The 25332-nt window shown below is 62.0% G+C and overlaps 1 protein-coding gene across 1 annotated transcript; it reads left to right on the top strand.

Annotated features, from left to right (window-relative positions):
- The first annotated feature begins 2425 nt into the window (after nt 1–2425).
- Nucleotides 2426–25332, top strand: LOC137461556 (glutamate receptor ionotropic, kainate 5-like). The gene is given in 21 exon segments (XM_068171249.1): nt 2426–2510; nt 3650–3696; nt 3698–3811; nt 3813–3846; nt 4501–4598; nt 5033–5198; nt 6706–6884; nt 8661–8714; nt 9343–9504; nt 10509–10661; nt 11498–11602; nt 12394–12501; nt 13599–13793; nt 14930–15043; nt 16964–17073; nt 17443–17616; nt 17894–18059; nt 20268–20493; nt 21559–21687; nt 23525–23646; nt 24450–25332. Coding segments are annotated over 21 exon segments (2943 nt in total). The 3' UTR covers nt 24852–25332.

Genomic DNA, 25332 nt, shown 5'->3' on the forward strand with positions numbered 1-25332 from the left:
CCTCTCCAGGCTCCGGTACCGGAGGGCCGGTTCCCGGTACCGATCCCTATTCCCCATCCCGTCCTCGGTCTCTATCTTCCTCTTCGGTTCCCGGTCCCGGTTCCCATCCGCGGTCTCCATCCCCAGCTCCCGATCCCGGTTCCCGGCCCCCACGGCCGCTCCCGGCGCCTCCATTCCCGGTCCGGTTTCTCACCCCCGGTACCGGTTCCCTGTCTCCCACCTCGGTCTCGGTCCTCGGTTCCCGCTCCCGCCCGTGTCCCCCCACCCCGTCCCCCCGGTACAGGCTCCCGGTTCCGGGTCCAGACCCCCCCCCGCCCAGTACCGGAGCCCCCATTCCGGTCCCCCCTCCCCCCCTTCCCGGTTCGGTTCCCGTTCCCAGTCTCAATCCCTCTCCTCCCCCGTTTCCCCCCCCCCCCCCGTACCGATTCCCCCCCCCGCCCCCGGTTCCTCCCCCCTCCTCCCGTTCCCCCGCCCCCCCCCCCCCGCCCCCACCTCCCCCCCCTCCCGGTCCCGGTTGTTTCCCCCCGCGTCTCGAGTCCCTGTCCCCCCCCCCCAGTATTCTGGGGGAGGGTCCCAGGCCTAAGGGGAGGGGGTCCCGAAACCGGGGGGGGGGGGTCCCGAAACGGGGATGGGGGTCCCGACCATGGCGGGGGGGGGCGGAAGCATTTAGGGGTTCAACGGGGGGTCTCGGGGCCTCGGGAAGGGCCCGGGGCGGGGGGGGGGGAGGGAGGTAGGGGAAGGGTCGTGTCCCACTCCCCCCCCTCCCGGTCCCGGTCCCGTCCGGGTGCCCCCCCCGGCCACCCCCCCATGTCCCCCCCCCGGCCGTTGCCTGGCAACCGCCGCAGCCGCGGAGCCCAATCGCCGTTGCCAGGGGAAACGCTGCCGGGACCGGGGAGCAGCCGCGGCCGGGGGGGGGGGGGGGGGGGGGGGGAAGGGGGGCGGGGGGGGGCATGCGACTCCCCCTCCCCCCCCCAGGACCTGCACATCCCCTCCCGCTTTCGGGGACCACCCTCCCGAGACCTGACGACCCCCCAGGACCTGAGACCCCCCCCCACGGCGCCTGAGACACTCCTGGGACCTGAGGCCCCCCTCCCCCCCCCCGAAATTACCCCAGACAACCCCCCCCGGGACTTGAGACCCCCCCCGAAATTACCCCAGACACACAAACCCCCCCCCGAGACCTGAGCCCCTCACCCGGGACCTGAGCCCCCCCCCCCCCAGTTACCACAGACACCCCCCCCAGAGCTGAGCCCCTCCCCAGGACCCCCCCCCCAAATTTAGCCCTGCACCCCCCCCGGAGTGAGGACCCCCCGCAAGTGCCCTGGGAGCGGATTTGGGGGGTGGGGGGTCCTGAGGTCTTGGGTGCCGGGGGGGGGGAAGTGTCCCAGAGGTTCATAGCTGGGGGGGTCCTCAAGGGTGCTGAGGAGGGTCCCAGTGATTCGGGGGGGTGGGCCCTGGGGGGTATCTGGTGGGGGGGGTGTCCCTGGGGGGGCGTCTCGAGTGTGGGGGGGGGTGGTCACGGGGGGGGACCTGGAAGTTCAGGAGGGGTCCCAGTGCCACTGGGAGGGTCTCGGGGGGGGGGGGGGGGCGCATCTGGGGGGGGAGAACAGCTCCGTGGGTGGGAGTCTCGGGTGGGGGTCTCTAGGGGGGGGACGTCTCAGGTGGGGGGTGCCAGGGATTTAGGAGGGGTCCCAGTGGCTCGGGGGGGGCTCTGGGAGGGGGGTTCTGGGGGTTGGGAGGCCGTGTCTCGAGTGGGGGGGTCTCGGTTGGGGGTCCCAGGTGTGGGTCCTGGGGGTTCAGGAGGGCTCCCCGTGGCCTGGGAGGGCTGTGGGTGGCCCTTGGAGGGTGTCCGTGGGTGGAGGTCGGTGGATGTGGGGTCTCGGGTGGGGGGGGGTCTCAGGTGAGGGTCCCCAGTGGGGGTCCCTAGTGGAGGGGGGGGGGTGGGTCTGGGTGGCTTCTCGTGGTTCAGGAGGGGTCCAAGTGGCCCTGGGAGGGTCTCTGGGGGGTGTCTGGTGGGGGAGGTGTCCGTGGGTGTGGGTCTCGAGTGTGGGATCTCAGGTAGGGTTCCCTAGTGGGGGTCCTGGGGGCTCAGGAGGGCTCCCAGTGGCTCTGTGGGGGCTCTGTGTGGCCCTGGGTGTGCCTCGGGGAGGGGGGGGAGAGAAACTCCGTGGGTGGGGATCTCGGGTGGGGGTCTCGGGGGGGAGGTCTCAGATGGGGGCGCCTGGGGGTCCCAGGTGTGGGGTCCTGGGGGCTCAGGAGGGCTCCCAGTGGGTCTGGGCGGCCCTGGGAGGGTCTCCGTGGGTGGGTTCGGGTCCGTGGTGGTTTGGGTCTCGGGTGGGGGTCTCAGGCCGTGGCGGGGGGGGGGGTCCCCGCAGGCGGCGAGCGTGGCCGCGGCCGCCACCACCTCCATGAGGAGCTGGGGACGATGCCAGCGACCCCCGCGGTGCTGCTGCTGCTGCTGGCTGCCCTCCCCCCCCGCGGGCAGCCGGCGCCGGCGCCGCTCCGCATGGGTGAGCGCCGGGGGGGGGCACCGGGGACGGGGAGGCGGGGAGGGATTGGGAGTGGGGGGGGGAGAGGGACATGGGGGGGGGGATAAAGGAAAGTGGGCGGGGGGGGGGCATGGGGGGCACTGGGGGGATGGGGGGGATGGGAATGTGGGGGGCATTGGGGGGAAGGAGGGGATGGGAATGTGGGGGGGCACTGGGGGGAAGGAAGGGGATGGGGGCATGGGGGGAGTTGGGGCGATGGGGGTGCGAGGATTATGGGGGCATGGGGGGGGGCACAAGGGACACTGGAGGGGATGGGGGGCAGGGGAGGGATGTAACGTGGCAGGCACTGGGGGGATGGGGTCCAAGGGGGGGGCATGGGGAGCACTGGGGGCATGGGGGGCACTGGGGGCATGGGGAGCACAAGGAGCACTGGGGGCATGGGGGACAAGGGGGGCATGGGAAGCACAAGAAGCATGGGGGGCAAGGGGGGCACCGGGGGCATGGGGAGCAGAAGGGGCATGGGGGTACTGGGGGCATTGGGGGCAAGGGGGGCAAGGGGAACAAAAGGGGCATGGGGGGGGCATGGGGGGCATGGGGCCAAGGGGGGGCATGGGGAGCACAAGGGGCATGGGAGTGCACTGGGGGCGTGGGGGGGCAAGGGGTGTATGGGGGGCATGGGGACCATGGGGAGCACAAGGGGCATGGAGGGCATAGGGGGGCATGGAGTGCACTGGGGACATGGGGGGCACTGGGGGCATGGAGGGCATGGGGGGCACGGGGGCACTGGGGGCATGGGGGGCAAGTGGGGCATGGCATGGGGAGCACAAGGTCATGGGGGGCACTGGGGGCGTGGGGGGCAAAGGGAAAGGTGAACACAAGGGGCATGGGGGGCACTGGGGGGCATGGGGGGCAAGGGGGGCATGGGGGGCACAAGGGGCATAGGGGGCATGAGGGGCAAGGGGGGGCACTGGGGGCATGGGGAGCACTGGGGGCATGGGCTCCATGCGGGGGTGGCGGCTGGGGGGTCGTGGGGGTCCATAGGACTCCTTAGGGGTCCGTAGGGTTCCACAGAGGTCCATGGGGATCCATAGGGATCTATATTCCTGTCGCGGTCCGTGCGTGAGGGCCGGTGGGGGGGGTGGGGGGTGGCGGGGGTCCAGGTGCCGGCGCCCACCTCCCCCTCCCCGCAGCGGCCATCCTGGACGAGCGGTCGGGGCTGCGGGCGGGGGGAGCGGCTGGCGCTGGCGCTGGCCCGGGAGCGCCTCAATGGCATCCTGGGGACCCCCCCCCGGGCACGGCTGGAGGTGGAGATCTTCGAGCTGCAGGGGGGACAGCCAGTACGAGACCACCGACACCAGTGAGCCGCGGGGGGGGCACCGGAGGGGGGGGCCGGGGGGCACAGGTGAAGGGCTGGGGGGCGCTGGGGTGGGGCTGGGAGCATGGGGGTGGGCCTTGGGCTGGGGGCTTTGGGGATGGGCACTGGGCAGGGGGCTGTGGGGTTGGGCACTGGTGAGGTGCTTGGGGAACTGGGATGGGCACTGGGGGCACTGGGGTGGGCACGGGGCTGGGGGCACTGGTGAGGGGCTGGGGGGCATGGGCACTGGGCTGGGGGCTGTGGGGGTTGGGCACTGGTGAGGTGCTTGGGGCACTGGACTGGGGCTGGGGGCACTGGGGTGGGCACTGGGCTGGGGGCACTGGGCTGGGGGTGGGGATTGGGCACTGGGCTGGGGGCACTGGGGTTGGGCACTGGTGAGGTGCTTGGGCACTGGACTTGGGCTGGGGGCACTGGTGAGGGGCTGGGGGCACTAGGGTGGGGCACTGGGCTGGGGGCATGGGCACTGGGCTGGGGGCACTGGGATGGGCTCTGGGAAGGGGCTGGGGGGCACTGGGGTGGGCACTGAGCTGGGGGTGCTGGTGAGGGGCTGGGGGCTGTGGGGCTGGGAGCTGGGGGGTGGGCTTCCCCTGGTGGCAGGCGCGGGTGCCAGCTCCCGGGCCCGGCCGTGCCCCACAGTGTGCCAGATCCTGCCCAAGGGAGTGGTCTCGGTCCTGGGCCCTGCTGCCAGCCCCGCGGCCGCCGCCACCGTCAGCCACATCTGCGGCGAGAAGGAGGTCAGGGGGAGGGGCTGCGGGACACCCCCCCCCCCCCCCGCCGCGGGACCCCCCTCCCCGCCTGACAGCCCCAATCCCCTCCCCTCGGTGCCCCCAGCCCCCCCCATCAAAATCCACCCCGGGACCCCCCAGAACCCCATCCTAGGACCCTCAGTTCCATCCCAGGACCCCCAGACCCCTCCCTGTCCCCCTTGAGACCCCCTCAGTGTCCCTCATTCCTTCTGCCCCCTGCACCTCTTGGTTGCCCCCCACCCCCGCCCCCCCAGACCCTCTCTACCCCCTCAGTGCCCCCCAGAGCCCCCCCAGTGCCCCCAGGACTCTCCAGTCCCCTCCATTCCCTCTGCCCCCCGCACTCCCTGCTGCCCCCGGTTGCCCCCAGCCCCGCCCCCACCCCCCTCACCGTGGGTGCCCCTCCCCTGCCCCTCCCCCCCCAGATCCCTCACATCAAGGTGGGGCCGGAGGAGACCCCCAGGCTGCAGTTCCTTCGCTTCGCGGCCGTCAGCCTCTACCCCAGCAACGAGGACCTGAGCCTGGCCCTGGGCCACGTCCTGCGCAGCTTCCGCTACCCCCCGGCCTCCCTCATCTGCGCCAAGGCCGAGTGTAGGGGGAGGGGCGCCGCGGGGTGGGGGGAGGGGGGGCACGGTACCCCAGGGGGAGGGCGGGGGGGGGACACGTGGGGGGCTTGGGGGCTCAGTGGGAATGGGGCGACTGGAGGGTCTCAGGGGGACAGGGAGGGGGCTGGGGGGCACTGGGAGGGGGCTAGGGGGGCACTGAGGGGGTGGGGAGGGTCTGGGAGGGCACCCAAGGAAAGGAGGGTCAAGGGTTGGGGGTACACGGGGGGGGGCATGGGGGGCTTGGGGGGGAAAAGGGAATGGGGGGGCTGGAGGGTCTCAGGGGGACAGGGAGGGGGCTGGCAGCATCAGTAAAGGGGTTGGGAGGGGGGATTGAGGTGTCTGGGAGGTCCATGGGATGGGTTGGAGGCCAAGGGCTGGGTTGGAGGTGCGAGGGCTGGGTTGGAGGTGCGAGGGCTGGGTTGGAGGTGCTAGGGCTGGGTTGGAGGTGCGAGGGCTGGGTTGGAGGTGCAAGGGCTGGGTTGGAGGTGCGAGGGCTGGGTTGGAGGTGCTAGGGCTGGGTTGGAGGTGCGAGGGCTGGGTTGGAGGTGCGAGGGCTGGGTTGGAGGCCAATGGCTGGGTTGGAGGCCGAGGGCTGGGTTGGAGGTGCGAGGGCTGGGTTGGAGGTGCGAGGGCTGGGTTGGAGGTGCTAGGGCTGGGTTGGAGGTGCGAGGGCTGGGTTGGAGGTGCGAGGGCTGGGTTGGAGGCCAATGGCTGGGTTGGAGGCCGAGGGCTGGGTTGGAGGTGCGAGGGCTGGGTTGGAGGTGCGAGGGCTGGGTTGGAGGCCAAGGGCTAGGTTGGAGGTGCGAGGGCTGGGTTGGAGGTGTGAGGGCTAGGTTGGAGGTGCAAGGGCTGGGTTGGAGGTGCAAGGGCTGGGTTGGAGGTGCGAGGGCTGGGTTGGAGGTGCAAGGGCTGGGTTGGAGGTGCAAGGGCTGGGTTGGAGGTGCGAGGGCTGGGTTGGAGGTGCTAGGGCTGGGTTGGAGGTGCGAGGGCTGGGTTGGAGGTGCGAGGGCTGGGTTGGAGGCCAATGGCTGGGTTGGAGGCCGAGGGCTGGGTTGGAGGTGCGAGGGCTGGGTTGGAGGTGCGAGGGCTGGGTTGGAGGCCAAGGGCTAGGTTGGAGGTGCGAGGGCTGGGTTGGAGGTGTGAGGGCTAGGTTGGAGGTGCAAGGGCTGGGTTGGAGGTGCAAGGGCTGGGTTGGAGGTGCAAGGGCTGGGTTGGAGGCCGAGGGCTGGGTTGGAGGTGCGAGGGCTGGGTTGGAGGCCAAGGGCTGGGTTGGAGGTGCGAGGGCTAGGTTGGAGGCCAAGGGCTGGGTTGGAGGTGCAAGGGCTGGGTTGCAGGTGCAAGGGCTGGGTTGGAGGTGCGAGGGCTAGGTTGGAGGCCAAGGGCTGGGTTGGAGGTGCGAGGGCTGGGTTGCAGGTGCAAGGGCTGGGTTGGAGGTGCGAGGGCTGGGTTGGAGGCCGAGGGCTGGGTTGGAGGCCCATGGGAGGTGGCTGCAGGCCTGCTGCGTCTGGAGGAGCTGGTGAGGAGGTTCCTGATCTCGCGGGAGACGCTCTCGGTGCGGGTGCTGGACGAGGCCCAGGACCCAACCCCCCTGCTGAAGGAGATCCGCGACGACAAGGTCACCACCATCATCATCGACGCCAACGCCTCCGTCTCACACCTCGTCCTCAGCAAGGTGCCCCCAGGGCCTGGGGCAGGGGGCTTGCAGCACAGCAGGGAGGCCTTGGAGCATGGGGATGGAGGCCTTGGAGCAAGGGGATGGAGGTCTTGGACCACGGGGATGGAGGCCTTGGATCATGGGATGGAGGCCTTGGATCATGGGATGGAGGTCTTGGAGCATGGGATGGAGGCCTTGGAGCATGGGGATGGAGGTCTTGGACCACAAGGATGGAGGCCTTGGATCATGGGATGGAGGCCTTGGAGCATGGGGATGGAGGTCTTGGATCATGGGATGGAGGTCTTGGATCATGGGATGGAGGCCTTGGAGCATGGGGATGGAGGTCTTGGATCATGGGATGGAGGCCTTGGAGCATGGGATGGAGGTCTTGGACTATGAGTCTGAGGTCCTGAACCATAGGGATGGGGCCAGGGGTGGTCCAGGATCATCAGGATGTGGCTATGGGAAGGGTTCAACATGGGTTGGGGTCACCATGGGTTGAGGTCACTTTAGGTTGGGTTCACTATAGGGTTAGGGTCACCATTGGGTCAGGGTCACCATGGGTTGGGGTCACTATAGAGTTGGGGTCACTATAGGTTGGGATCACCATGGGTTGGGGTCACTTTAGGTTGGGGTCACCATGGCTTGGGGTCACCATTGGGTTGGGGTCACCATTGGGTCGGGGTCACTATAGAGCTGGGGTCACTATAGGTTGGGATCACCATGGGTTGGGGTCACTATAGAGTTGGGGTCACTCTAGGTTGGGGTCACCATGACTTGGGGTCACCATTGGGTTGGGGTCACTATAGGTTGGGGTCACTCTAGGTTGGGGTCACTATAGAGTTGGGGTCACCATGGGTTGTGGTCGCTATAGGGTTAGGGTCACCATGGCTTGGGGTCACTTTAGGTTGGGGTCACCATGGCTTGGGGGTCACCATTGGGTTGGGGGTCACCATTGAGTCGGGGTCACTATAGAATTGGGGTCACTATAGGTTGGGGTCACCATGGGTTGGGGTCACTATAGAGTTGGGGTCACTCTAGGTTGGGGTCACCATGGCTTGGGGTCACCATTGGGTTGGGGTCACTATAGGTTGGGGTCACCATAGGTTGGGGTCACCATGGGTTGGGGTCACTATAGAGTTGGGGTCACTCTAGGTTGGGGTCACCATGGATTGGGGTCACCATGGTTTGTGGTTGCTATAGGGTTAGGGTCACCATGGCTTGGGGTCACTTTAGGTTGGGGTCACCATGGCTTGGGGTCACCATTGGGTTGGGGTCACCATTGGGTCGGGGTCACTATAGAGCTGGGGTCATTATAGGTTGGGATCACCATGGGTTGGGGTCACTATAGAGTTGGGGTCACTATAGGTTGGGGTCACCATGACTTGGGGTCACCATTGGGTTGGGGTCACTATAGGTTGGGGTCACTCTAGGTTGGGGTCACTATAGAGTTGGGGTCACCATGGGTTGTGGTCGCTATAGGGTTAGGGTCACCATGGCTTGGGGTCACTTTAGGTTGGGGTCACCATGGCTTGGGGGTCACCATTGGGTTGGGGTCACCATTGAGTCGGGGTCACTATAGAATTGGGGTCACTATAGGTTGGGGTCACCATGGGTTGGGGTCACTATAGAGTTGGGGTCACTCTAGGTTGGGGTCACCATGGCTTGGGGTCACCATTGGGTTGGGGTCACTATAGGTTGGGGTCACCATAGGTTGGGGTCACCATGGGTTGGGGTCACCATGGGTTGGGGTCACTATAGGTTGAGCTCTGCACCTTCTCCCCCCACCTGCAGGCCTCAGAGCTGGGCATGACTTCAGCCTTCTACAAGTACATCCTGACCACCATGGTGAGCTGGGCACCTCTTGACCTTCCATTACCCCTGGTGACCACCTGTGACCCCTGTTGACCCCTGTTGACCCCTACTGACCTCGGTTGACCTCCATTGACCACTGTTGACCTTGGTTGACTTCTCTTGGCCCCTGTTGACCTTCAGCAATCCTTGGTGGCTCCTGGTGACCTTAGTTGACCTCTGTTGACCTCTATTGACCTTAGTTGATCTCCATTGACCCCTGGTGACCCCTGGTGACATCTGTTGACTATGGTTGACTTCTGTTGACCTCTATTGATCTTTGTTGACTTCCATTGACTGCTGTTGACTCCTGTTGACCTTCATTGACCCCTGGTAAACCCTAGTGACATCTGTTGACCATAATTGACCTCTGTTGATCTCCATTGACCTTTGGTGACCTCCATTGACCCCTGTTGATCCCTGTTGACCTCTGTTGACCTTTGTTTACCTCTGGTGCCCTCTGGTGACCTCTGTTGCTCCCTGTTGCCCCCTGTTGCCCTCTGTTGACCTCTGGTGCCCTGTGTTGCCCCCTGTCGACCTCTGTTGACCTCCATTGGTCTCCATTGGTCTCCATTGACATCTGTTGACCTCTGTTGACCCCTGGTGCCCTCCTGCCCCCCCCCAGGACTTCCCCCTGCTGCGCCTGGACGCCCTGGCCGAGGCCCCCTCCACGGTGTTGGGGTTCTCCATGTTCAACACCAGCCACCCCTTCTACCTGGAGTTTGTCCGCAGCCTCAACATGTCCTGGAGGGAGAACTGTGACCTCAGCCCCTACCCTGGCCCCGCGGTGAGGGGGGACCCCAAACCCCTGGGGAGACCTCCAAACCCTGCAGGAGAACCCCAAAACCCCATAGGAGAAGCTGAGAGCCCATGGGGGGACCTCAAACCCCTGTAGGAGAGCCTCAAAACTCCACAGAACCTCAAAACCCCATGGAAGGATCTCAAACCCCTGTAGGAGAACCCCCAACCCCCATGGGAGACCCCCAAAACCCCATGGGAAGATCTCAAACCCCTGTAGGAGAACCTCAAAACCCCATGGGAGGACCTCAAACCCCTGTAGGACAACCTCAAAGCCCTATGGGGGGGACCTCCAACTCCCATGGGGGAGGGAGGGGGGCTCAAACCCTATAGGAGAAGCCCAAAACCTCATAGTGGAACCCAGAACCCATAGGAGAAGCTCAAAGCCCATGGGAGGTCCTCCTTCATCTCCATGTCCTCATCTCCACCTGTCCCATCTCCTCCACATTCTCCATGGCCTCATATCTTCCTCCTCCTCCTCCTCCTCCTCCTCCTCCTCCTCCTCCTCTTCCTCCTCCTCTTCCTCCTTCTCCTTCTCCTTCTCCTTCTCCTTCTCCTTCTCCTTCTCCTTCTCCTTCTCCTTCTCCTTCTCCTTCTCCTTCTCCTTCTCCTTCTCCTTCTCCTTCTCCTTCTCCTTCTCCTTCTCCTTCTCCTTCTCCTTCTCCTTCTCCTTCTCCTTCTCCTTCTCCTTCTCCTTCTCCTTCTTCTCCTTCTCCTTCTCCTTCTCCTTCTCCTTCTCCTTCTCCTTCTCCTTCTCCTTCTCCTTCTCCTTCTCCTTCTTCTCCTTCTCCTTCTCCTTCTCCTTCTCCTTCTCCTTCTCCTTCTCCTTCTCCTTCTCCTTCTCCTTCTCCTTCTCCTTCTCCTTCTCCTTCTCCTTCTCCTCCTCCACTTTCTCCTCCACCTCATCCATGTCCATCTCCTCCATCTCTCCCATCCCTTCCCTCTCCCCCTCCTCCACCTCTCCCCTCCCTGCCCTGCCCTTGGTGCCCGCAGCTGTCGGCGGCGCTGCTGTTCGACGCGGTGCATGTGGTGGTCGGAGCGGTTCGGGAGCTCAACCGCAGCCAGGAGATCGGAGGCCGGCCCCTGGCCTGCGCCTCCCCCAGCATCTGGCCCCACGGCACCAGCCTGATGAACTACCTGAGGATGGTGAGGGGCAGGGGACAACCTCCCTGGAGTGGGGGAGGGAGGGGGCACCTCCAGGGTCACCCAAACACCGCTGGGGAACCTCAAAACCCAACTGGGGAGACCAAAATCCTCCTGAGGGACCTCAAAACCCAACTGGGGACACTAAAACCCAACTGGGGAGACCAAAAGCCTCCTGAGGGACCTCAAAACCCAACTGGGGACACTAAAACCCAACTGGGGAGGCCAAAAGCCTCCTCAGGAACCTCAAAACCCAACTGGGAAACCTCAAAACCCAACTGGGGAGACCAAAATCCTCCTGAGGGACCTCAAAACCCAACTGGGGACACTAAAACACAACTGGGGAGACCAAAAGCCTCCTGAGGGACCTCAAAACCCAACTGGGGAACCTCAAAACCCTCCTGAGGAACCTGACAACCCAACTGGGGACCTCAAAACCTAACTGGGAACAACAAAACCCAACTGGGATACCTCAAACCCTCCTGAGGAACCTCAAAAAGTTGCTAGAGTGACCCCAAAGTCCTGTGGGACCCCAAAACCCACGTGGAAGACCCCAAAAGCTCTTCTGGAGGACCTCAAATGCTCCTTGGAGGATCCCCAAAAGCTTCCTGGAGCCCCCAGAAGCTCCTTGGAGCCCCCAAGCCCTTCTTGAGGTTCCTCAAAGCAACCCAAGGGTTCTTCAAACCTTCTCCATCTTCCTCTGGAGGTCTCCAGAGGTGGATTTTGGGGTGGGGTTGGATCTTTTTGGGGGTGGGGAAGGGTCTTGCTCCCCTCCCCCCCCCATGTCCCCTCCCCCCCCCCATGTCCCCTCCTGCCCCAGATGTCTTCTCCTGGCCCAGGTGGAGTACGATGGCCTGACAGGGAGGGTGGAGTTCAACAGCAAGGGCCAGAGGACCAACTACACCCTGCACGTGCTGGAGAAGGGACGCCATGGCCACCGCGAGGTCAGCTCCGCCGTGGCCACCACCACCACATGGTCACCACCCCATGGTCATCACCCCATGGTGGCCACCACCCCATGGTCATCACTGGCCCATGGTCTCCACTCCATGGTCACCAACACCCCAAGGTCACCACCACCCCATGGTCATCACCACAGGTTCACCACTACCCTGTGGTCACAACCACTCCATGGTCACCCCACCATTTTCACCAACACCCCATAGTCATCACCACCCCATGGTCACCCCCCCATGTCACCCCCTCATGGTCACCACCACCCCATGGTAACCACCACCCCATGGTCACCCCCTCATGGTCACCACCACCCCATGTTCACCACCACCCCATGGTCACCACCACCCCATGGTCACCCCACCATGTTCACCAACACCCCATAGTCACCACCACCCCATGGTCACCCCCCCATCGTCATCACCCCATGGTCACCCACCACCCCATGGTCACCACCACATGGTCACCATCAGCCCATAGTTCATCACCACATGGTCATCACCACCCCATGGTCACCACCACCCCATGGTCATCACCCCATGGTCACCACCACCCCATGGTCACCACCACATGGTCACCATCAACCCATAGTTTATCACCCAATGGTCATCACCACCCCTTGGTCACCACCACCCCATGGTCACCACCACCCCATGGTCACCACCACATGGTCACCATCACCCCATGGTTCATCACCACCCCATGGTCCCCACCCCACGGCCATCTCCATCTCCCTGTGGCCGCAGTGTGCCGCGCGGCTGAGCCCCGCTGGTGCCCGCAGGTGGGGGTGTGGTACTCCAACCGCACGCTGGCCATGAACGCCACCACCTTGGCCATCAACGGCTCCGACAGCTTGGCCAACAAGACCCTCATCATCACCACCATCCTGGTGAGCCACCGCCCCCTGGGGACCTCCTGGGCTGGGGGGAGGGGCTGCGACCCACCCGGTGTCTCCTTGGGGTCTCGCTTTGCGGGGAGGTCTTCAGGGGGTTCCAGCAGGTCCTGTTGGGGGGCTTCATTTGGGGTTTCCTTGGGCTTCTGATAAAGGATCTCCATCACCTTCATCTGGGGGTGGTCCTAGAGGTTCTCTTGGGCTGTCCTTGAGGGCCTCTTGGGGTGTCCTCATTGGGGCCTTCATCACTGTCACCTTGGGGGCTTCATCTGGGGTGGTCCTTCAGGTCCTCTTGGGCTGTCCTCCATCACCTTCACCTTGGGGTCTTCATCTGGGGTCCTCTTGGGTGTCTCCACTGAGATCTCCATCACTATCCCCATGAGGTCCTCTTGGTGACTCCATCTAGGGTCTCCTTGGGGTCTTCATCTGTTGAACTCCCATTGAGGCCCCCTTGGGTTCTCCTTTGGGTTCCTTTTGGGTTTCTCCTCGGCTTCTCCATCGGCTTCTTGGCTTCTCCGTTGGGGTCCTCCTTGGGTTTTCCACTGGGTTCTCCTTTGAGTTCCTCCTTGGGTTCTCCATTAGGTTCCTTTTTGGGTTCCTCCTTGGCTTCTTCCTTGGGTCCTCCATGGGCTTCTCCTTGGCTTTTCCATTGGGTTCTTCCTTAGCCTCTTCTTTGGCTTCTCCATTGAGTTCCTCCTTGGCCTCTCCATTGAGCTCCTTCTTGCCTTCCTCCTTGGCTTCTCCATTGCCATCTCCATTGACCTCTTCCTTGGCTTTTCCATTGCCTTCTCCATTGACCTCCTCCTTGGCTTCTCCATCGCCTTCTCTATTGACCTTCTGCTTGCCTTCCTCCTTGCCTTTCCATTGCCTTCTCCACTGACCTCCTCCTTGGCTTTCCCATTGCCTCTTCCATTCACCTCCTCTTTGGCTTTTCCATTGCCTCTTCCATTCACCTCCTCTTTGGCTTCCCCATTGCCTTCTCCATTGCCTTCCTCCTTGGGTCCTCCCCTGCCTCCCGACTCTTCACTCTGGCCTCCCCTTCCCCACCCCAACCCCCTGGTGGCCACGTGGCTGTGTCCTTCCTTCCCCCCCAGGAGAACCCCTACGTGATGCGGGTGGGGGGCGCCGGTGGGCCCGAGCGCTACGAGGGCTTCTGCGTGGACATGCTGCAGGAGCTGGCAGGGCTCCTGCACTTCCGCTTCCACCTCAAGCTGGTGGAGGATGGACTCTACGGCGCCCCCGAGGCCAACGGCTCCTGGACTGGCATGGTCGGGGAGCTCATCAACAGGGTGCGGCCTGCAGGCGGCGCGGGGGCTCCGGAGGGGCTGCTGGCGGCGGCTGGGGGGCAGTGATGGGGGCTTGGGGTTGAGTGATGGAGATCTGAGGTCTTCTGGAAAAGGTTCTGGGGGTGTGGGGTCAAGTGATGGAGGTTTGGGGTTGAGTTATGGGGGTCTGGGATGTTCTGGAGAAGGCTCCGGGGGTCTGGGGTCAAATGATAGAGGTTTGGGGTGGAGTGATGGAGGTCTGGGGTTGAGTTATGGGGGACTGGGGTCTCCTGGAGAAGGCTCTGGGGGTCTGGGGTCAAGTGATGGAGGTTTGGGGTGGAGTGATGGAGGTCTGGGGTCTTCTGGAGAAGGCTCAGGGGAGCTGGGGTAAGTGATGGAGGTTTGGGGTGGAGTGATGGAGGTCTGGAGCTGAGTTATGGGGGACAGGGGTCTTCTGGAGAAGGCTCTGGGGGTCTGGGGTCAAGGGATGGAGGTTTGGGGTTGAGTTATGGAGGTCTGGGGTTGAGTTATGGGGGTCTGGGATGTTCTGGAGAAGGTTCTGGGGATCTGGGGTCAAGTGATGGGGGTTTGAGATGGAGTGATGGAGGTCTGGGGTTGAGTGATAGGGGTCTGGGGTCTTCTGGAGAAGGTTCTGGGGGTCTGACATCAAGTAATTGGGGTCTGGGGTTGACTTATGGAGGTTTGAGGTTCAGTGATGGGGTCTGAGATCTTCTGGAGAAGGTTCTGAGGGTCTGGGGTCAAGTGATGGAGGCTTGGGGTTGAGTTATGCAGGGGTTGAGTTATGCAGGTTTGGGGTTGAGTTATGGAAGTTTGGGGATGAGTTATGGGGTCTGGGGTTGAGGGATGGGGGTCAGATATTCTGGAGAAGGTTCTGGGGGTCTGGGGTCAAGTGATGGGGGTCTGGGGTGGAGTTATGGAGGTTTGGGGTTGAATGGTAGGGTCTGGGGTCTCCTGGAGAAGGTTCTGGGGGCTTTGGGGTCTTCTAAAGAAGATTCCAGGGGGAGTGAGGTCTTCTGGAGGAGCTTCTGGGGGTTTGGGGTCAGGTTCTGGGGGGTTGGGGTCTCCTGAAGAAGGTTCTGGGGGTCCCTGGAACATTTGAAGGCCACCCCCTGGAGGTTTGTGTCCTGGTGTCCTCCCAGAAAGCTGACCTGGCTGTGGCTGCCTTCACCATCACGGCCGAGAGGGAGAAGGTCATCGACTTCTCCAAGCCCTTCATGACCCTGGGCATCAGCATCCTCTACAGGGTCCAGATGGTACTGCTGCGGGAGGGGAGGAGGTCCTGGAGGTGGTGGAGGTGGTGGGGAGAAGGTGATGGAGGTGGTGGTGGTGGGGAGGAGGCCCTGGAAGTGGTGGAGGTCACGGTGGGGAGGAGGTGATGGAGGTGATGGTGGGGTGGTGGTCTGCGTGGGGGGGCAGTGGTCTATGGTGGTGCTCCAGAGATGGTGGGGTGGTGGTCCAGGGGCAGTGGTCTGGCGTGGTGGTCCATGGTGTGTGTGGGGGGGTGGTCCGGCAGCGGTGGTCCACGGTGGTCTGGGCCGGTGGGGCAGTGGTCAGTGCAGGTGAGGGGGTGGTCTGTGGGGGTGGGGGGGGGGTGTCCGTGCAGGTGGTCCATGGGGGTGGGTGGTCAGTGCGGGTGGTGGGTGGTCTGTGGGGGTGTGTGGGTGGTGATTGTGGGTGGGTGTGGGTGGTGGATGGGGGTCGAGGTGGTCTGAGGTGGTGTGGAGGTGGAGGTGTGTGGGTGGTGGGTGTGGGAGGTGGTGTGTGGGTGGTGGGTGGTCCGTGAGGGTATGTGGGTGGAAGTGTGGGGGGTAGGTGTCTGGTGCTGTGTGGGTGGGTCATGTGGGTGGGTGTGGGCCAGCATTGGGTGCAGGTTCAGGTGTGGGTGCAGATGTGGGTGGGCACGGGTGGGTGTGGGTGTGTGGGCAGTGGGGGTGGGTGCGGGGGTGGGTGTGTGGATGTGGGTGCAGGTTGGAGTGGGTATGGGTGCAGCTGGGTGTGGGGTTGGGTTGGGTGCAGCTGGGTGTGGGTGTGGGTGGTTGCGAGTGAGTGCATGTGGGTGTGGGTGTGGGTGTGTGTGGCTTGGTGTGGGTGCAGGTGGGTGCTGGGTGTAGTGGGTGCTGAGTGTGGGTGTAGGTGTGGGTGGGTGTGGGTGGGCATTGGGTATGGGGGTGGGGGTGTGGGTGTGGGTGGGTGCAGATGGGTGTGGGTGTGTGAGTGTGGGTGCAGGTTGGTGTGGGTGTGTGTGCAGCTGGGTGTGGGTGTGGGTGGGTGTGGCTGGGTGTGGGTGCAGGTGGGTGTGGGTGTGTGGGTGGGTGCGGGTGTAGGTATGGGTGCGTGTGTGGGTGGGTGTGGGTGCGGGTGGGTGTGGGTGTGTGGATGCAGGAGTGGGTGCAGGTGGGTGTGGGTGCAGGTGTGGGTATGGGTGTATGTGCAGGTGGGTGTGGGTGCAGGTGGGTGTGGGTGTGTGGATGCAGGTGTGGGTGCGGGTGGGTGTGGGTGGGTGTGGGTGTGTGGATGCAGGTGTGGGTGCGGGTGGGTGTGGGTGTGGGTGGGTGTGGGTGTGTGGATGCAGGTGTGGGTGCGGGTGGGTGTGGGTGCAGGTGTGGGTGCAGGTGGGTGTGGGTATGGGTATGGCTGTGGGTTCAGGTGGGTGTGGGTGCATGTGTGGGTGGGTGTGGGTGGGTGGGGCTGGGTGTGGGTGCAGGTGGGTGTGGGTGCGGGTGGGTGTGGCTGGTGTGGGTGCAGGTGGGTGCAGGTGGGGGTGGGTGTGGGTGTGGGTGGGTGCAGGTGGGTGTGGGTGTGGGTGCGGGTGTGGGTGGGTGCAGGTGGGTGTGGGTGTGTGGGTGTGGGTGTGGGTGGGTGCAGGTGGGTGTGGGTGCGGGTGTGGGTGAGTGCAGGTGTAGTGTGGGTGCGGGTGGGTGTGGGTGTGTGGGTGTGGCTGGGTGCAGGTGGGTGTGGGTAGGTGTGGGTGTGGGTGTGGGTGGGTGTGGATGTGGGTGGGTGCAGGTGTGCATGGGTGCAGGTGGGTGTGGGTGCAGGTGGGTACAGGTGGATACAGGTGGGAGTGGGTGCGGGAGGTTACGGGAGGTTGCGGGTGGGTGTGGGTGCGGCTATGGGTGTGGCTCTGGGTGGGCGTGGGCGCGCGGTGCCGACGCAGGGCCGGTGCCCCCCAGGGCCGCAGGCCTGGGTACTTCTCCTTCCTAGACCCCTTCTCCCCTGCCGTCTGGCTCTTCATGCTCTTGGCCTACCTGGCCGTCAGCTGCGTCCTCTTCCTGGCTGCCCGGTGAGCCCCGCCCCCGCCCTGCCCCTCCACACCCCGGCAGGACCCGAAGGGACGACCCCCCCCGGGGCAGCCCAGGGCAGCCCCCCAAGATCCCTCCAGAACCTTCTTGAGCTCCTCGGACAATGCCAGGGACCAGCCCCAGCTCTTTGCTGGGTCCGGGACGGCTCTGGGTGGCACAAGGAGCTCCCGGATGGGCTTTTGGGTCTCGCTTGGCCGCACCTCAAGGATCTGAGGAGCTCCTGGAGCTCCTGGTGTGGTCATCTCAGGGCTCTGGGTCCGGGGAAGCTCCTGCTGCGTTCTGCCTGGGATGGAGCAGGGCTGGAGAGCTGCTGGCTGAGGTCCTCCTCCTCGCTGTGCTGCTTCCCCCAGGCTGAGCCCCTACGAGTGGTCGCGGCCCCAGGCCTGCCCGCGGGAGCGCCAGGAGCTGCTGGAGAACCAATACACCCTGGGCAACAGCCTCTGGTTCCCTGTCGGAGGCTTCCTGCAGCAGGGCTCCGAGGTCATGCCCAGAGCCCTTTCCACTCGCTGCGTCAGTGGCGTCTGGTGAGACCTCCCCCTCCCCCTCCTCCTCCTCCCTCTTCTCCTCCTTCTCCTTCTCCTTCTCCTTCTCCTTCTCCTTCTCCTTCTCCTTCTCCTTCTCCTTCTCCTTCTCCTCCTTCTCCTTCTCCTTCTCCTTCTCCTTCTCCTCCTCCTTCTCCTTCTCCTCCTCCTCCTCCTTCTCCCTCTGCAGCTGAGGTGGGCTGTGGTCTGCCCATGGAGACCCTCCCAAGCAGCTGACCTCAGCCTTCCTGCCCCTGTGGCCGCGGGGGTGTTCCTCCAGGTGGGCCTTCACCCTCATCATCATCTCCTCCTACACGGCCAACCTGGCCGCGTTCCTGACGGTGCAGCGCATGGAGGTGCCGATCGAGTCCGCCGACGACCTGGCCGACCAGACCAACATCGAGTACGGCACCATCCACGCCGGCTCCACCATGACATTCTTCCAGGTGAGCAGCTGGCCAGCAACAGCTGCTGGCAGCCCCAGCTGGCCAGAGACAAGCCCAGGCCCAGGCAGTGCAACGTGACCCAACCCAACTCAAGCCAGGTCAACCCAACTCAACCCAACCCAACTCAACCCACCCCACCCCACCCTAGATCAACCCAACTCAACTCAACCCATCCTAGATCAACCCAACTCAACCCAACCCACCCTAGTCAACCCAACTCAACCTACCCCACCCTAGATCAACCCAACTCAACCCAACACACCCTAGATCAACCCAACTCAACCCAACCCACCCTAGATCAACCCAACCCACCCTAGATCAACCCAACTCAACCCAACACACCCTAGATCAACCCAACCCACCCTAGATCAACCCAACTTAACCCAACCCACCCTAGATCAACCCAATTCAATGCAACCCACCCTAGATCAACCCAGCTTAACCCAACCCACCCTAGATAACCCAACCTACCCTAGTCAACCCAACTTAACCCAACCCAGCCTAGATCAATCCAACCCACCCTACCTCAACCCAACTCAACCCACCCCACCCTAGTCAACCCAACTCAACCCACCCCACCCTACCTCAACCCAACTCAATGCAACCCACCCTACCTCAACCCAACTTAACCCAACACACCCTAGATCAACTCACCCCACCCTAGATCAACCGAACTCAACTCAACCCATCCTAGATCAACCCAACTCAACCCAACCCACCCTAGATCAACCCAACTCAACTCAACCCACCCTAGATCAACCCAACTTAACCCAACCCACTCTAGATCAACCCACTCCACCCTAGTCAACCCAACTCAACCCAACCCATCCTAGATCAACCCAACTCAACCCACCCCACCCTACCTCAACCCAACTTAACCCAACCCACCCTAGATCAACCCAACTCAACCCAACCCACTCTAGATCAACCCAACTCAACCCAACACACCCTAGATCAACCCAACCCACCCTAGATCAACCCAACTCAACCCAACCCACCCTAGATCAACCCAACCCACCCTAGATCAACCCAACTTAACCCAACCCACCCTAGATCAACCCAACTCAACTCACCCCACCCTAGATCAACCCAACTCAACTCACCCCACCCTAGATCAACCAAACTCAACCCACCCTAGATCAACCAAACTCAACTCAACCCACCCTAGATCAACCCAACTCAACCCAACCCACCCTAGATTAACCCAACTCAACCCAACCCACCCTAGATCAACCCAACTTAACCCAACCCACTCTAGATCAACCCACCCCACCCTAGTCAACCCAACTCAACCCACCCCACCCTACCTCAACCCAACTTAACCCGACCCACCCTAGATCAACCCAACTCAACCCAACCCACCCTAGATCAACCCAATTCAACCCAACCCACCCTAGATCAACCCAACTTAACCCAACCCACCCTAGATAACCCAACCTACCCTAGTCAACCCAACTTAACCCAACCCACCCTAGATCAATCCAACCCACCCTACCTCAACCCAACTCAACCCAAACCGTCCTACCTCAACCCAACTCAACCCAACCCACCCTACCTCAATCCAACTCAACCCAACCCACCCTACCTCAACCCAACTCAACCCAACCCACCCTAGTCATCCCAACTTAACCCAACCCACTCTAGATCAACCCACCCCATCCTAGTCAACCCAACTCAACCCACCCCACCCTACCTCAACCCAACTCAATGCAACCCACCCTACCTCAACCCAACTCAACCCAACCCACCCTAGTCATCCCAACTTAACCCAGCCCACTCTACATCAACCCACCCCACCCTAGTCAACCCAACTCAACCCACCCCACCCTACCTCAACCAAACTCAGCCCACCCCACCTTAGATCAACCCAACTCAACCCAACCCACTCTAGATCAACCCACCCCACCCTAGATCAACCCAACTCAACCCAACCCACCCTGGATCAACCAAACTCAACCCAACCCCACCCTAGTCAACCCAACTCAACCCACCCCACCCTAGATCAACCCAACTCAACCCACCCCACCCTAGATCAACCCACCCCACCCTACCTCAACCCAACTCAACCTAGATCTATGCAACCCAACCAAAATAAATCTAACCAGGGTCAACTCAACCCAATCCACCCTAGATCAACTCAACCCAACCCCCATTAGATCTACCCCTTCCACCCCCCAGCTCCTCCCCTGACCCCCTGCTGTCCCCCAGAACTCGCGCTACCAGACCTACCAGCGGATGTGGAACTACATGCAGGCCAAGCAGCCCAGCGTCTTCGTCAAGAGCACGGAGGAAGGCATCGCCAGGGTCCTCAACTCCAAGTATGCCTTCCTGCTGGAGTCCACCATGAACGAGTACCACCGGCGCCACAACTGCAACCTCACCCAGATTGGAGGCCTGCTGGACACCAAGGGCTATGGCATTGGCATGCCCCTGGGTATGGCGCCCCCTGCAGGCTGGGGCTGGTGTGGCTTTGGGGGCTTCTCGTTGGGTCTGGGATGGATTTGGGGGCTTCTAGTCAGGTCTAGGATGGGTTTGGAGTCTTCTAGTTGTGTCTATGATGGGTTTGGGGTCTTCTAGTTGTGTCTATGATGGGTTTGGGGTCTTCTAGTAGTGTCTATGATGGGTTTGGGGTCTTCTAGTTGGGTCTAGGATGGGTTTGGGGTCTTCTAGTCTGGTCTATGATGGATTTGGGGTCTTCTGGTCGGGTCTAGAATGGGTTTGGAGTCTTCTAGTCTGGTCTATGATGGGTTTGGGGTCTTCTAGTTGTGTCTATGATGGGTTTAGAGTCTTCTAGCTTGGTCTAGGATGGGTTTGGGGTCTTCTAGTCAGGCCTATGATGGGTTTGGGGTCTTCTAGTTGTGTCTATGATGGGTTTGGGGTCTTCTAGTAGTGTCTATGATGGGTTTGGGGTCTTCTAGTTGGGTCTAGGATGGGTTTGGGGTCTTCTAGTCTGGTCTATGATGGATTTGGGGTCTTCTAGTCGGGTCTAGAATGGGTTTGGAGTCTTCTAGTCTAGTCTATGATGCGTTTGGGGTCTTCTAGTTGTGTCTATGATGGGTTTAGAGTCTTCTAGCTTGGTCTAGAATGGATTTGGGGTCTTCCAGTCAGGTCTGTGATGGCTTTGGGGTCTTCTAGTCAGGTCTAGGTTGGGTTTAGAGTCTTCTAGCTTGGTCTAGAATGGATTTGGGGTCTTCTAGCTTGGTCTGGGTTGGATTTGGGGTCTTCTAATCGGATCTATGATGAGTTTGGGGTCTTCTAGTTGTGTCTATGATGGGTTTGGGGTCTTCTACTTTGGTCTAGGATGGGTTTGGGGTCATCTAGGATGGGTTTAGGGTCTTCTAGATGGGTCTGTGGTGGATTTGGAGTCTTCCTGTGGGGTCACCAATGGTTTTGGAGGTTTAGGGAGGTCCTGGGCCACTCTGTGGTGCCTCCAGAGCACAGAGGAGAGGTGGATGAAGACCCCAAGCCTGGTGTCCCTCCCATCTGCTGTCTCCCCCAGGCTCTCCATTCCGGGACGAGATCACTTTGGCCATCCTGCAACTACAGGAGAACAATCGCCTGGAGATCCTCAAGAGGAAGTGGTGGGAAGGAGGCCACTGCCCCAAGGAGGAGGACCACAGGGCCAAGGGTAGGTGGACAACCCTTGGCTTTGGGGCCTAGGTTGGGTTTGGGTTCTTCTTGTGGAGTGTAGGTTGGGTGTGTGGTCTTCCAGTTGCATCTAGGTTGGCTTTGGGTTCTTCTATTTAGATCTAGGATGGGTTTGGTCTTTTCTTGTTTTGTCAAGGTTGGGTTTGGATTTTTCTTGTTGGGTCTAGATAAGGTTTGGGTTCTTGTTCTTGGGACTAAGTTGGGTTTGGGTTCTTCTTGTGGGGTGTAGGTTGGGTTTGGGTTCTTCTATTGAGGCATTGGATTGGTTTGGGTTCTTCTTCTTGGGTCTAAGTTGGGTTTGGGTTCTCCTATTGAAGTCTAGGATGGGTTTGGGTTTTTCTTGTGGGGGCTAGATTGGGTTTGGGGCCTTCTTGTGGGGTCTAGGTTGGGTTTGGAGTCATCTAGTCTGGTCTAGAATGTGTCTGAAGTCTATTGAGGTCTAGGATGGGTTTCGGTTCTTCTTGTTGGGTCTAGATGAGGTTTGGGGTCTTCTTGATTGGTCTAGGTTGGGTTTGGGGTCTTCTTGTTGGGTCTAGATGAGGTTTGGGGTCTTCTTGTTGGGTCTAGGTTGGGTTCCGGTTGTCCTATTGAGGTCTAGAATGGGTTTAGGTTCTTCTTGTGGGGTGTAGGTTGGGTTTGGGATCTTCTAGTTGGGTCTGGGATGGGTTTGGGTTCTTCTTGTGGGATCTAGGTTGAGTTTGGGTTCTTCTTGTTGGGTGTAGGTTGGGTTTGAGTTCTTCTAGTTGGGTCTGGGATCGGTTTGGGTTCTTCTTGTGGGGTCTAGGTTGGGTTTGGGTTCTTCTAGTTGGGTCTAGATGAGGTTTGGGTTCTTCTTGTTGGGTCTAGGTTGGGTTTGGGTTCTTCTAGTTGGGTCTGGGGTGGGGTTGGGGTCTTCTTGTTGGGTCTGGGGTGGGTTTGGGGTCTTCTAGTTGGGTCTAGGTTGGGTTTGGGTTCTTCTAGTTGGGTCTGGGATGGGTTTGGGTTCTTCTTGTGGGATCTAGGTTGAGTTTGGGTTATTCTTGTTGGGTGTAGGTTGGGTTTGAGTTCTTCTAGTTGGGTCTGGGATCGGTTTGGGTTCTTCTTGTGGGGTCTAGGTTGGGTTTGGGTTCTTCTTGGTGGGTCTGGGGTGGGTTTGGGTTCTTCTAGTTGGGTCTAGGTTGAGTTTGGGTTCTTCTTGTTGGGTCTAGGTTGGGTTTGGGTTCTTCTAGTTGGGTCTAGGTTGGGTTTGGGTTCTTCTAGTTGGGTCTGGGATCGGTTTGGGTTCTTCTTGTGGAGTCTAGGTTGGGTTTGGGTTCTTCTAGTTGGGTCTAGGTTGAGTTTGGGCTCTTCTTGTTTGGTCTAGGTTGAGTTTGGGTTATTCTTGTTGGGTCTAGGTTGGGTTTGGGTTCTTCTAATTGGGTCTAGGTTGAGTTTGGGTTCTTCTTGTTTGGTCTAGGTTGAGTTTGGGTTATTCTTGTTGGGTCTAGGTTGGATTTGGGTTCTTCTAGTTGAGTCTAGGTTGGGTTTGGGTTCTTCTAGTTGGGTCTGGGGTGGGTTTGGGTTCTTCTAGTTGGGTCTAGGTTGGGTTTGGGTTCTTCTAGTTGAGTCTGGGATGGGTTTGGGTTCTTCTTGTGGGGTCTAGGTTGGGTTTGGGTTCTTCTAGTTGGGTCTGGGATGGGTTTGGGTTCTTCTTGTGGGGTCTGGGATGGGTTAGGGATGTGCTTGGCCACCTTGTGGGGAGTTGGGTAGGTAGACACCCTTGGCGGGTAGGAGGGGGAATGTCTGGAGGCAGTGGTGGGAGGGCTCCCCCAGCCCCTGCCCCTGTGGCTGTGCTGCAGGGCTGGGCATGGAGAACATTGGAGGCATCTTCGTGGTGCTGGTCTGTGGCCTGATCGTGGCCATCCTGGTGGCCGTCATGGAGTTCGTGTGGTCCTCACGGCGCTCGGCCGAGAGCGAGGAGGTCAGGGGGGGACACCCGTGGGGGGGGAGGGGAGGGTGTCACAGGGCATGGGTGGAAGGGTCATGGATCATGGGGGGGTCATGGATCATGGGTTGGGGTCTCCAAGGTTGGGGCGTGGCTGCCATGGGGTTCCTCTGGTCCTTGAGGGGCTTGGGCAAGACTGAGGAGGTCCAATGGGGGACACAGCTTGGGGTGGGGGTTAGAGGGGGTGGGGGGTCAGAGGTCATGGATAGGGGTCAGAGGTCAAGGGGGGGGTCATACTTTGGGGGGGAGTCCAGGCTCTTGGGGGGAAGGGTTTGGGGAGGTTGAAGGTCACCAGAGGTGATTAGGTGGGGGGGGAGTGGAGAAAGCCTTTTTGGGGGGGGGGTCCACACTTTTGAGGGGGGGGTCTACAAGTTTGGAGGGGGTCAGAAGTGTTGGATTGGGTCAGAAATGTTGGGGGGGGGGGCTGGGTTATTGTGGAGTGCTCAGAGCTGGTTAGGGGGCTCAGGGTTGGGAGAGGGGGGCAGGGGGGTTGGGAGGGTTAAGAGGGGCAAGGGGTGGTCCAGCATGATGGGGCTTGGTCAGAGGTGTTGGGGGGGGCCGGACTTTAGGGGGGTCAGAGATATTGGGGGGGGGGGGCTCAGGGTTATTTGGGGGGGGGTCAGAGCCGTTTGGGTGGGTCGGGAATGTGGGGGGAGGGGACAGAGGGTTTGGGGGGGATTGAAGCGGCTGGGGAAGGGGGGGGTCGAGGGGCGGGGGGGGGGACCAGGGGGGTGCAGACTTTTGGGGGTCCATCGTTGCCCTTTCTCCGCCCCCCGCAGCTGTCGCTGTGCACCGAGATGCTGCGGGAGCTGCGCCAAGCGGTGTCCTGCCGCAAGCCTGCCCGCGCCCGGCGCCGCCGCCGCCCCCACGCCCACCGGCCGGCAGCGCTCCACGGCGCGGGGGGGGGGAGGCTCCCTGGGCGGGGGGCTGCGGGAGATGCGCTTCAGCAACGGCAAATTGTACTCCGGGACGGCGGAAATCGGGGGGGGGAGGGGCCGCCCCCCCTCCCCCTCCCCCACCGTGTACCCACGTTCGGGTTTGTCCTGAGTGCCGCCGGATTCAGGCGCTCAGGTCGGGACCCCCCCTTCAAAATCCACCTCCCCGCGGCGGGGGGGGGAGGGCAAACGGGGCAGCCCCCCCCTCAAAATCCCGCGGAAGGGGGGGGGAGGCAGCAGGAGTGACAGAGAAACCTCCCCCGTCCTCCCCCCCCCCCAAAAACCAGAGATCCCCCCCCCTCCCCCTCCCCCTCCTTGTACGCCGTGCGTATGGATCTGGGGGGGGGAGCAGCAGGGACCACCCCCCAAAACACAAAGAAGACCTCCCCCCCCGCCCCCAAATTCCTGACTCAGCACCTCCCACCCCCCCAAAAAAAAACTGCGCTGTGCCTTCCCGGGGAGGGGGAAGGGAAAGGGGGAAGGGAGGGGTGCTGCCCCCCGGCCTTCCCGTCCCCCCTCCCCCCTCCCCCCAAAAAAACTCTGCCAGGGGGGAGGGGAGAGGGGGTGCTGCCCCTCCCCCATAAAAAACTCTCTCGGAGGTGAAGGGAGGGGGAGGGGATGGACACCCCCCGCCCCCCCCCCCCGTGCTGTGCCTGGAAGGAGTTGGAGAAACCCCCCCCCGAAAATGAAACAAAGCCGGGGGGTGGGGGTGGGGGAGGGAACAACG

The sequence above is a fragment of the Melanerpes formicivorus genome, unplaced genomic scaffold (genome assembly GCF_026170545.1).
Source record: "Melanerpes formicivorus ecotype bairdi unplaced genomic scaffold, bMelFor1.0.p_v2 SCAF_2545, whole genome shotgun sequence".
Taxonomy (NCBI): domain Eukaryota; kingdom Metazoa; phylum Chordata; class Aves; order Piciformes; family Picidae; genus Melanerpes; species Melanerpes formicivorus.